At 38.1% G+C, this 13,229-nt stretch overlaps 1 protein-coding gene across 1 annotated transcript; it reads right to left on the bottom strand.

The window, feature by feature from the left end:
• Positions 1 to 181: 181 nt before the first annotated feature.
• dgat1a (diacylglycerol O-acyltransferase 1a) lies at positions 182 to 12,826 on the bottom strand. The gene is made up of 17 exons (XM_067499309.1): positions 12,356 to 12,826; positions 10,668 to 10,755; positions 6,761 to 6,801; positions 6,325 to 6,410; positions 5,742 to 5,794; positions 5,113 to 5,218; positions 4,779 to 4,907; positions 3,994 to 4,068; positions 3,674 to 3,777; positions 3,479 to 3,517; positions 3,034 to 3,075; positions 2,803 to 2,847; positions 2,451 to 2,563; positions 2,136 to 2,201; positions 1,928 to 2,015; positions 1,699 to 1,761; positions 182 to 1,620 (listed from the first exon to the last, which is right to left on the bottom strand). The coding sequence occupies exons 1-17, from the start codon at positions 12,628 to 12,630 to the stop codon at positions 1,474 to 1,476; spliced, it is 1,560 nt and encodes a 519-aa protein (XP_067355410.1). The 5' UTR covers positions 12,631 to 12,826; the 3' UTR covers positions 182 to 1,473.
• Positions 12,827 to 13,229: the final 403 nt, after the last annotated feature.

Here is a 13,229-nt window from a genome sequence, read left to right as displayed (position 1 = left end):
AGTTTAGCTTTTTAACTGCACACACAAAAAATAAAGCGTGTATAAATTGTTTTATATTTTGAGGGTAAGTGTATTTTTGCAGCAGTAGTTCCACTGCAAGGTATGAGATGTGTGTTTTCCCTGAAATTTGATCAATATAGACAAAATATGGGTAAAAGTTTGAAAACAAGACAAACGATAATAACTTGAGTATCAGTATATTGGCAACAGTGTTAGAAAACTGATCTAAATACTGAAAATCATCTGGTGTGAAAAGGCCACCACTGCAGCTCTTTTCCACAAAATGAAACTGAGGCCATCATACACAACAAAAATGTCAACAAGCAAATGGGAGAACATACAAATTATTCCAACAAATTATTTTCCTTACACAAGTGATACAAATCAAACAATTCATTCATACAGAAATCTATTGCTTTAGCCAACATTGTGCAGATCTTTAAAGTGCAAAATACATTCATTGTTTTAGATCGGTAAATCAAATGACATTAAATTATCGATTTAACGCAAAATACACTTAATAATTTCAAGTTGGCATAATATATATCTCAACATTAAAATTATACAATGTATAAAATAAACATAAGTCCCTCTGAACAAAAAAGGAAACCCCTCCCCCTAAAAAAAAAAAAAAAAAAAAAAGCCAAGGCAGACAATAGATGTGTTGCATTAACTGATGATGGTGGAGAGCTACCAGTACAGTAACAAAAACCATCCCTCTCCCCTTTCTACAGGACACAGGATATACACAGACAATACATGTAAAAACTGTCATTGTGGACAAATTTGGCTACAAAATCTTTAAGTCTTAGCTTGTTGAAAAGAATTGGCTCCAAAATGTCTTTCTTGCCTTTGAAAACAAGAGGGACATCCCAGCCAATAATATACAAACAACATTTTCATATTAGCTCTCTGAAGGCTGGAGCCTGTTAACCTGTCCACATTTGTTGCACAGATACTTGTGTGCATTTTCCAAAACTTGAGGAGGACTTGGGCGCAAGCTGTGGTTCTACTTTTGAATGCAATTAAATGTTTTCAATGTAGTAAAGACTGTTAAAGCTTAAGCAGGTCAGTTTTATTTACGGCACCTAACCTCTGTATGAAGTAATAGATCATCAACCACCATTCTAAGTAACTCTGGAAAACCAACCATTTGCTTTGGTTTTGCTAAACTGTCTTTCAGCATTTTGAAATAAAGCACTTGTTTTCGTTTCCATCCAATAAGGGCTGGTGGTGATGGTAGATCAAGATGATTTCTCAATACAAAAAGGTATTTCAGAAGCCCTTCTCATGTCAGAATAATTTTCTAGCGCCTGTGGTCTACTGAAAAAACCCCAAAACCAAACCAAGATAACTTTCCAGTGCTTTATTGAAAGCTTGTTACTAGCTTTCCATTGTTACCTTAACTTTTTCACTCATTGGCTGATCATGCAAACTTGTCATGTGTAGGTTGACATGTGCATCTATCCAGTACTATGTGGTGGTGACATGATGAATAATGTAGTAGTCATGGACATACATCAAGACAGCAACAGGCTGGCCAATGATGAGTGACATCCACACAGCAGCATTGCCATAATTTCCAGTTAGGTAGCGTCCCACAAACCAAGCCAGAGGAACCTGCAGAGATTAAAATTCAGAAGTCAACATATGTTTGTCTACAAGTTTATGTAAAGGTGTCAGTTTACTGTGACTCACCTGAAACATCATTCCCATAAAGGCCCACAGTCGAAACATCTTAAGAGGAATGCTCACCAGGTACTGCAAAAAAGATAAATCAAACACTTTAAATTATACAGTATTACAACTTATGCATGTAAAGGAAGATACTGTTTTTCTCTGATGCAATCATTTCACTTTTATTGATATTAAAATACATTAAATATGTTATTAATTAGACAGTAATGTTTCATGACTGCTGGTTTACCTCATGGAAGAAGGCAGACACCATGAAGACAGCAGACTGACCCAGAAACTTGCTGAATCCTTTACTGAGCATTGGCCTATAAAAGTGTCTATAACACAAATTTAAGCACCAGCATAAACACACTTTGTGTCTCTTCACTACATCTTAAAATATCCCCAAATGACTTGTATGAGTAAAAGAAAAAAAAAAAAAATGATTTGATGCTCACCTCAGGCACCATTTGTGTACTGGAATATTCCAGTTAGCCCAGAAATAGGTGATGGACTCAGAGTTCCTGAAATGAACACATACGAAAATATGGAAAGATCATTCTATGTTCTAAATGACTAGTGTTTGGAAACATCAAAGTGCAAACATTAAAATTAAGAGGATCACAACTGAAAATGTGACTTTGCATTGTTGCGTTCAATCTGCAATGCAGCAGTCTCCCCAAATCTACCAATTACCCTGCATACTAAATGCCCTCACTTTCTCGAGTGAGTGTGTGTTTTAAATGTGTCTTTGTGTCCATCTATGCACTCACCACCAGTCCCTGTAGAACTCTCTGTCTCCAAACTGCATCAGCTCTGCCAGAAAGTTCATACATGAGTGGAAAAACCAATAGAAGAAGATTAACCATATGAGGTGGTTGGGAACCTGGGAGATGAGGAGAGTAACGAGGGAGAAGTTGGAATAGTGACTGGGCTGGAAAGATTTCATTATGGCTTCTCACCCTAATACAAACCCCATGGCAGAAACTTAAACAGCAGATAAACATTGGATTGGATATGAGATATAGAGATACGTTTCTTTTTCACTTTTAAAGTTTGTTTCTTGTTATAAGGCTATGAGAGGTAATTGTTGTGCAGACCATGTAGCTCTGGAATAATACTCACAGCTAGTTTCAGCAGACGCTCAACCATCCTAGAAAAGTCCATTTCCTGTGAGAAACAGAGACAGGGATACAGAGAGATGTTATTAGTATCCCAAAGACAACAGAAAATAGAGTTTGTCGACACATGCATCTTGTTCTGCTAAGATCCATTCATATTAATTTACTGTATATAGTGTTTGAATAAATATAAAGTAAATGTGGTAGTACTTGTAGTGTATATGCAGGAACCTACCTGAAATGGCTTCATTGAGTTCTGTATAGTGGGAACCATCCACTGAAAGACAAAATAAGACAATTTATTTGCATTGCTGTGTGTGTGTGTGTGTGTGTGTGTGTGTGTGTGTGTGTGTGTGTGTGTGTGTGTGTGTGTGTGTGTGTGTGTGTGTGTGTGTGTGTGTGTGTGTGTAAAGCAGAGGTGGCCAATTCCTGTCATTAAGACCCCTGCCCATCTTCCAAATGACCCTGCCCTACCCCCTGCTCCTTACATAGGTCAGAGGTGTTCAGTCAATCAGAATCTGGAGGACACCATCTTTGAAGGGGCTGGAGTAGGATAAGACAACGTATCTACATCTAAATCAAGAAATGGTACCTTCTGTCTTCTGACTGACTGAACAGGCAGGGCAATGGACCAGAAATGCCCACCCATGTTCTGAGGTGTCTGTCAATGATCTGCATACCTGTTGTATTAATCCAACTAACAGCTGCATGAGAAAAAGCTGCAAGAAAAACAAAAAGGTACAAAATGTCAGGTAAACTAAACAATCTCATGTGGTGCACATTGGTCCAAAACAGGTGTTTTAAATGTATAAATAGACTGACTTGACATAACATCAGTAGGTGTCTATACAATATATATTTGTCTTCCTTCTCACCATTTCAAAAAGTCTTCTCATCAAAAACCTTTTACGTATCCGAGGTGACCGTGGGAAGTTGAGTTGGTAGCAGAGAGTTGGGACAAAGACAAAATAGTACATGTCTAAAGAGAAAAATAGATACTCCAAGTCAACACAAACCAAACAACGCATACAGTGCAAACTACTACATATGGAGAGTATATTAAACTTTATTATACCATTACATATTAATGTAATAATAATGTATCACTATTATAGACAAATTTTTTGGCACTTTAGTGGCACTGTATGTTTAACTTGCTTATGAATTGAAAAACAAATCCTGGAGCTATGGTTACCTCTGTATGTGAGGTTGCCTGGGTACGAGACATTCATATGAACTGCTGAACCATTTGACTGTGCCACCGACGGACCTGGCAACACACACATACACAATTCAATTTCAAATATTATTCAGCCTGTTTTCTCCTCATCCTAGTCTGTAGTTTGGTAATGGAAAGTCATCACATTGTGTTGAAATGTCAGTTTTTAAAAAGGTCAGAACCACAGAGTTATACAGATGTTAAATGCACTACTTCCATGCCTCACTTTAAAATGACACCACTAGAGGGTAGCAGCAGCATATACAAGTTACATTCAGTGTATTTGTAAATTTACTTTAGCATCGTTTCTGGGGGCGGCTGTCGCTCGGTTGGTAAAGGCAGTTGTCCACGGACCACAGGGTCAGTGATTCAATCCCCGGCCCTGGCTATATGTCGAAGTGTCTCTGGGCAAAACACTGAACCCCTAACAGCCCATTCCCCTCCCCAGCTGTGCAGTGCCGGTCCAAGCCCGGTAGAAATTGGGGAAGGTTGCATCAGGAAGTGCATCCGGCGTAAAAACTGTGCCAAATCAACATGTGGACAATGATCCGCTGTGGCGACCCTCAACTCACGGGATAAGCCGAAAGGAAAAAAATAAATAAAACAAAACAAAAAAAAACAAACAAAAAAATTCCTTCCCTATGCGTTACTTTCACTGTGGTACTGATATTTGTTTCACCTTTATGTGTGCCAAAACGTTTGTGTGTGAATTCATTCATCACAGTTTTGTCTATGCGAGTACATGTAATGAATACACTTACACGAGTACGATCGTGTCAGTCTTCTGGCTTTAGCTTGTCTGATTTCTCTACACCACCTGTTGGTATCTTGGTAGGAGTACAGTTTCAAAAACAACACTGTGTAGACACCTAAGGAGAGCACACCACCCACTGAGACACACACAGACACACACAGACACACGACAGGTTTGGGTTGTGTATTTATTAAAAGTACAGTAAAATACTGTACCAGCTTAATAGTTTTAGCCATCTTGTCAATGACGAAAAATAGAAACATTTTTGTGTACGTTTTAAAATATACACAAATTTTTTGCAATGTCTTACATGTTAAATATACGGTAAAATGTATATGTACCTGGGGTCATGGAGGTTGAAGTAAGTACTACGGCTGCAGGAAAGACCAACATGGATGTTAGGTTAAAAATGTGAAGAATCAGTCCTGTTATTTCAGAAATGGTACCCTATAAAAGTTGGAGAAAAAAGTAAAAGAAAGTTTTGTCACTGTAAAACGTTTTATCGTTTATATCTCATTATAGGTTATTTTTATAGGTATATTTATCAGAGAAACACCATTAGACGACATGTGCGGCAGGACTTTTTGAAAGACTAAGAGCAGGAAAAGAGAGGAGGTGCTGTAATGCTGAATTTGCGGTGTAGACTCTAGGTGGTGTCATGCACCTTTTTCAAGCAAACATCCTTGATCCTGCATGATAAGCATGCTCCTTACAGTGGAGAAAGATTTCTGACAAAATCCTTATTCAAACATGGGACAGCAACGTCAAATATGTGGCATTTAAAGAAAAGATTGAAATATTATTGATGTCAAATCATTCAGTAATTTATTAGCAAAGGACATTTTCAAAATATAAAATAGAGATGAAGTAAAAAAAAAAAAAAAAAAAAAGTCTGTGGAACAAATTTGGGTCACAGGATGTAGAAGACAATGTGTTTTCCATAGTTATTTAAATCATTGTGAGGACTCACCACAGCCAGGCGTCTCTCGATGTACAGAGCTGCTAAGATTAACACATTAGACACTAAAAAAACAAAAGAGACAGAGATTCATTTAGATACAGCAACACTACATGCTGTTTATGTGATCACAGTAATGTAACAGTAATTTATTCCTCTGTTTAAATCTGTCTAACACAGAAACTCATTGTTAATACAGTTTGGCTTTTAAGTACTATAAAATCCAGTACTTTGTCTGAATCACATTCACTTTGTCTTATTTGGATTGCATATATCCCTGCTGGGGAAACTACACTCATTCACCTTTTTTCCTAAAGCCAGCTGGCAAGCAGACAATGTCAGGACTCAACGTTGTTTGGATAAAAAGAAAAGCAAAAGAAATTAATAAGGGCTGCACCAGATTATTCTACTTGACGACTGCCAGTAACTATGCTTCAAGGGGCCATCTTTAGGAATGTGGCTCATTTAATATATATCACGGGTCATAGGATCGGCCATTTGAGAAACGGGGACGCTGCGAAGCATTTTTATTAAATACTACAATTCTTGCCACCCATTTAGATGTCACCAGGAAGGTAAAATAAAGGCTACATACCAATAATAAGGCAGGCTGCTGGCCAGCTATAGGGGTCCTTTAGGAAGAGAGATACGACTTGGATAGGGTCTACCAGGATGCCATATCTAGAGGAGAGATGCAGTATACAACATGGGTGGTTTCCACTGAAGTGTGAGGCTAAAAATTAATTACTGGCAAAGTCTCTGCATATAACATGTTTGAGATCTAAAAACATCTGTAGTACTTTAAGTGGTTTATTTCTGTCTTTTGTACCCATTGTGTTTACCCGTTGTGTTTTTGTCTGTTTCTCATAAATGCAAATAAAAGTTATGTAATATTTATGAGCGTTAATGTAATTTGCCCTGTAGAAAGAAGGAGCTGTGGTGAGGATAAGATAAGGAGTTGTAACAGCATTTATAACAGTTTGTGTACAAAAATCATATAAATGCATGTTTGCATGTATATGCATACTCACTTTATAATGTTTTCCAAGAAGAGGCGAGCATTACTCAGCATCTGAGAGCAGAAAAGCACACAGTGGAGGAGTATTTAAAATGCGTTAGTTTAAAGGATGCTGCTTAGCTATAAATCTGGCTTATCATGTCCTTTGCTCAGTGCTCTGCTCATAATTCATCTGCAGATTTATGTTTGTACATGTTTAGTTAATAATTATTCAAAAACAAAAACAAAAACACAGATTAAAAAAAGCAAGATTAGTGGCCATAAATGACACAGGCTCTGCATAAGCTGTTCTTATGCTGTTCTTTACTGAGAGAAGGATACACATGCGATAGAAAATATATAAAATATATAAAGCCAACAAAGCCATCATAGGTTGCTTACTGTCACACCTGAGTTTAGTTAGCTGAGTTTATTATTTTAATAGTCCAGCTTTATTGTAGTCATCAGTTATTTGAACTTTTGAGATAACACTAAACACCCCCTCCACACAGAGATGTAGAGTGCAGAGGCACTGCATGTTTATGGTATAGATGTTTCAGACTGTTTTTATGGCAGACGTTCAGTTTGAGTCAGAAAGACCATTAAGATAACAAGAACAGTGAGGGTATGACACTTGATAAGGTCACGTTGTAGTGATTGTGTGGCACATTACACCTCAGCCTGCTGGGCTACCAAGACTCGGCAGCAATGTGGTTTTAATCCAGCCTTTGTCTTTTGTCCAAACGTTTAAACAGCTAAACTTTGCCTCAGTGACCTTCAGCATGCATCACACAATAACTGAGACAGTGGCCTTCACATAGATTTGTATAGAACATTGCAAAATCTTATTTTGCAACACTTGAACTGTGCAAAGGGGTCTTTTCTCTAATGCTCAGTCAAAAAAGGTCAGTGTTCAAAGTTAGATACAGAGCAATGATGTGAGAATTTTTTAGGAATTCAGTTTCTTGAACAAATGTATTTCGGCAGGTGGTCTTTAAACTAAATACTTTTAGCTTGGTTATAGACAAATTCCTACTTGAATTCAACTAAAAGGCTTCTATGCAATTATTTATCAGACATACAGCCACTCATATCCATTATATTGATAAAACTCAGAACCACCATTTATATACACTTAACACGTACAGAGATACCAAATTGTTAGGGGAAGATGGGTGTACAATTTAAATAAGAATCAGAATTTCTACAATCTTTAAGTCTACATTTTGGCAATCATTTTGAAATAAGACTGCTAGGTTTCTTTTGGATTTTGCTCCCTTAACCAAACATATTTATGCTCTGAGCTATGCCCAGTCCAATTAATTAATCATTTCCTAGGTAATTAAAGACAAAACTCCTTTCGCTAATGAAATAGTCTGGTTTTAGTATAAATCAAGTTGTGGTAATAAACTTATCTAAAGCTGTATTTTGTTGCTTATGTTGTGGACATTACATTTGACCAGCATGTTTAAAAATAGAAGCAGTTACTGAACATTAGGATGGTGAAACGCGCACACATGCTTGGCCTGACAGAACTACTGCCAACTAGTTCAAGATCAAATGATTTTTGCTTTGCCTCATGCCCTCTGCTAAAAGTTTTTCCTTGAACACACAGCAAACAATGCAGCTAACAGCCAGGTGAACAACATGCACCTGCCACATTAACCTCACCTACCAGTCATCCAAATGGATTCCCTCTATTTTAGCAGCTTGGTTTTATGCTCTGAAACAATTTAAAATCAGATTAAACTTTTGCAGCTGGCAGTGTGTAGTTTTGCTTGCCAGCCTGTGGTCATTTAAGCTTGTCACAGGTTTGGCTGCACATCAGCGGTAATGATGATATGAAGCAGCTGAAGCATCAAAATCTTCAACGTCTGCATCTTTCTATCATCTCGGCTTATTCAACAGGATAAATAGTGTAATGTACTTTGAAGCACAAATATTTTTGTTGGTTTACTAGCACAAATGTTATATCAGCACATATAGTTGTGCTCAATTATTGCTTTGTCAGTGAGACATTTAAAATATGCAGATTTAGAAAACAACCTGCACAAAGCTAAGGATCTATAGTGAACTGGGTAGCGATTTCTTTGGAGTTACGTACAATGTCAATTTAAGTAACAACAAGAATATAAAAGAAAGCTTACTGTATCAATTTAATGCTTTCTAAGCGGGAATTTCTATTATTTATCTTATTTTGTACACTAAGGTTGTGCATCATGGTTAAACATATCTGTTAACATCAGGCTTCAATAAAAGACACAGTGAAGAGATGAGGGTAAACTAACATATCTCATTTCTTTAAAAAAATGTATTCATTAAGATGGCATTTTAGGAACTTAGCTGGTCCTGGTTTTTGAGGACAAATTACACAAGTACATTTCAAAAAGTACACACAGACCAACAGATACACACTCGAGGCTCAGTGGTTCCACTTCACACTCTTATACAGAAGCCTAATCCCAACGGCTTCTTAAAAATAGTCTTTACTGAGCACTGTCAGCTCTGCCTGGAGACCACAAAATGAAAGACAAGGTTGTCACAGCAATATAAACTTTTAAAGATGGGATTAATCCTGCCACACAAACACAGCATATAGCTGGATTTGGAAAACACACACGTAGAGAGAACATTGAAATTAACAGTCATATACTGGAAAATGGCTGCAAATAACTTGTGCTTATGCAACTCGGCAAATACATGTTGGTCAACATATGCTATGCAAAGCTTGGATAAAGTATATATGTGCATGCACACAAACTATGCAGAAAAAAATTGCACACATGAATAGTACTTTATTTATAGTGTTGCTCCATTTTAATTTGATTAGGATTATAGCTAAAAGGACAGTGTCCTCCATGCATCAAAATAAGATCAGTGCTTAGATTTTAAAAAAGGTACTGCAGACAACAGACACTTAAATTCCTCCATAAAGAGTAAGAAAGGCCTTGTGACCTGAGCCCAAGGAGCGTTAACTGAGACACATTGGATCAGTAACTTCAACAGAGGCTGTACACAGGTTATTAAGGTTCAGCATACAGCCAAGATGTCACATCATCTAATATTTTCAAACTTCACGACATTCTCGTTAGTATTTTATGTTGGTTTGTGGTTAGGTTGACAGGAGACATTAATTTAATCCCTACAAGAAGAATTGTCTTTTGGTCTAAGGTTTAATATGCAATACAACAACCTAATACGGGTCATTTGTATGCTTAGGCAGGTGCTTTACGTTAGCTTTTCTACCTTTATGGCTTATGATCGCTGTCATTTCTAGGTTTAAATAACAGCTGTAACAGCTGCCTCAACAAAACTACAGCTGACAAGAAGTCCACTTCTGACGACAGCCAAAGTTCAACTTTTAAAGCAAACTCAGAGATTAAACAATCTAAAAATGGTACAAATAATTACCGGACAGGACAAACTGGGCCAAAGCAAAAGCAGCTGATTACTTACTTTAAAAGAAAACAGTATGTAGTTAATTTGCTAGTGTGAGTAAAGATAACCTATAAAAGCAACTTATCAGAGAGACAACAGAGAGACACAACAAGTCTTACAGTACATGCCACAAAAAGTCACTGTGAGAGGTCAAACTCTAAGCCCCAGGAGGGTGTGGACTGTAAACTGGTGGGCTGAAACTTTGTTAGCATTGTATCTGTGTTTGCCTAGAGATGCAACTAACAAAGAGTCACATGTTCAATCTGACAGTGTGGAATTATATACAGTATGTGTCAAATGTAATCACCACAGGCTGGACTTGAGGAGTTTAAAGAAAAGATTAAATATTTGTGTTTCTGATATGTTTTTAATCAAAAATATAACCAATTTCTGCCTCAAGCAATCTAATGTTAAGAGAATAATATTTTGCCATGTCACATACAATTTTGGAAATCACAGTGCGGTCAATTTTTAAAACCACGTGCAGACATAATTTTACTTACCAGCATGACAACACACCAGTTGAGGATTCCTCTGTAGTTGCTGTAGCCACTGGCCGAACTCAAGAGGGACTCCTGGAGGACATGACAGCTACAAGAACACACAATGGCCACAATTTTATTGATGAATTTTGATGAACTTCTTTTGCATTTTGCCTAATGCTAAACAGACTGAGTCACTGAGAAAACACTTCCTGGCCCCCACTGAAATCTCTGTTAAGAAACCATTAAGGTTTTATGGAGACTGCATGACTCAAGACTTGCGCAGAGTTCATAACTCATGGTGAGTCAACTATGAGCAGCACACAAACGAATGTGTACAGCAAAACATGGGAACTTTTGAAAATCTAGAGCTTCCCAGTCTAGTTGAACATGTACTGTACAGTACATTTGAAGCGATTGTGCTGACGACACTAAACACAAGCACATTCATACTACTGTAAAACACTAACTCATGGTTCATAACCATTAATTTACCTGTATTTCATAATGTGATAGAATAGTATCTATAAAAAAAAAAAACCCAAGTTGGGACAGACATTATTTTTTAATAATTTTTAAACAAATGAATCACATCACGTACTATACTCATAATTCCAGCAACTGAACCATGCAATGAGAGGAAAATGTTGTGAAAGTGTAATTGAGACCCATTGTTCATTGCAGTATTCGTAGTATTGCAAAATCACACGCCCGCCTTGTTTCACTGTTGCTGTTAATACAGATACGTGACACTACACTCACACCTAGCTGGCATGGCTCCACTAATGTAACCACTTTATTTCAGCTTGGGAAATGGTAATTCCAAGTTGCAGAGTCTTTGAGTTGTGAGTTTTTACAAATTACGAGGGGAACCCCAGCCAGGCTCTGGACAGCAGAAGCTCGAAATGCATTCTTTAAAGTGAAGACGTGGCTGGAAAAGTGGGTGTGTTACCATAAAAATGGTTATGTTCAGGGTTCATAATGTCTGTTATCTACCCACTTAACTTATTACCTATTTTGTGGGACTGATTCCTTTGTAGAAACATTCAGCCATGCCTCACACTTTCACAGAGGAGCCAGTTGAGTGTTAAAAGAGGGTGATCCATTATATCCTACTCCTTTGTATATAAAAAATATACAGGGCATTCTAATGACTTTAGCATTGCATTGGATTGCCCAGCAGTAAAAAGCTTTGTTTGACATGTCAGAGGAAAACATGTCACACTGGTCAGACAAAATGCTGACACCACTTTAAGACATAATTATATTCTACAAAGGTTTAGTTTTCTGAAAGTAATCCAGCAAGTTGACCGCAATAACCACCTGGTAGGCCCAACCATGAGACCAGGTCTAGATCAAAAGCCACTATACCAGTTAGTTCAGGGGCCTCAATTACCAAGAATACTACAAATTACAGTACTCTTATCTTCTAATAAAACATACCCCCCCCCTCCCCCCCCCCCCAAAAAAATAAAAAAATAAATCTACATCCCTTCATACGGGGTCTAGAATTAAAAAAAAAAAGGGGGGGGGGGGAATGTCAGATTTGTGAAACATTTCTGATTTTTGAAACCTTTCATCTATTTGCAAAAACACCCAGAACACAACTGAACACATGTCAAATACCACTACTCTGATTTGGCAAGTGTAAATCGTTTCGGATGGTTTAGCCTGTGAACTTCAGCCTCCCTGCGGTCGCCGACGTTTACCTGAGTTTCTCGTTGATATCGTCCGCTACACTCTTGTGTTTCCTCGAACCGTTTGTGAGCTGCTGCTGCTGCACAGGCATCCCTCTGTCACCCTTCCCGTTCTTACTCGCACGATTGTGCACCCCGTCTTCGGCCTTGACTTTGCCAGGATAATGTGGAGGTTTTTCCCCAGCATCGCTCCATTTGCTCCCGTTGGCTTGCTTCGCTCCACCGCCGTTGATGTTCGCCATCCTCCGACGGGCATTGGGCCCTTTCATCTCGGCTCTGTCGCTCATTTCAGCGGCTTCAGTTTTGCAGTTTTTACCTGCCTGTCATTGCTGGCCAAACGGCTGTGACCGAACACTTTCTGCTCGCCTCCCAAGCTTGACGACAAGACAAAACTATACAGGGCAACAGAGGCGTACTAACTTATCCCCGGTCGCGTCAGTAATGTAGAAGGCGTTTCAGTTCATCGCCACTACTCAAGGTGCAGTTGTCAGTGGGGTTGCCAGATTTGTGTGTTCAGCTGACATCCCCCTATCAAGCAGAGGGCTAATTTCCGGATTCGCTGTTCCAAAACAAGTTAAACCTAAATACTGTGTTTCTTTATAATCTCCTTAATTGAATGAGTGTAAACCACGCTTAGTTGGAAATCTTTGCAATAGATTGGAAGACAAGGATTGCACCTTCAGCAACTATTGGTAAATAATCGTATCTGCTCTGAGATGCAGAAAAACCCCAGGCATGGAATGCGAATTATACTTTAATTATAAATAACTTAAGTTATAAGATTACTAATCATCATCAGCAGCATTGTCATCAACACCATCAAGAATCATGTACAAAAGCATTAATCTTATGCAATGAAAAGCGATGCATTGCAGCTAATAGCTTA

The sequence above is a fragment of the Channa argus genome, chromosome 1 (assembly GCF_033026475.1).
Source record: "Channa argus isolate prfri chromosome 1, Channa argus male v1.0, whole genome shotgun sequence".
NCBI classification, from domain to species: Eukaryota; Metazoa; Chordata; class Actinopteri; order Anabantiformes; family Channidae; genus Channa; species Channa argus.
This window is presented reverse-complemented; position numbering and strand designations above follow the sequence as displayed.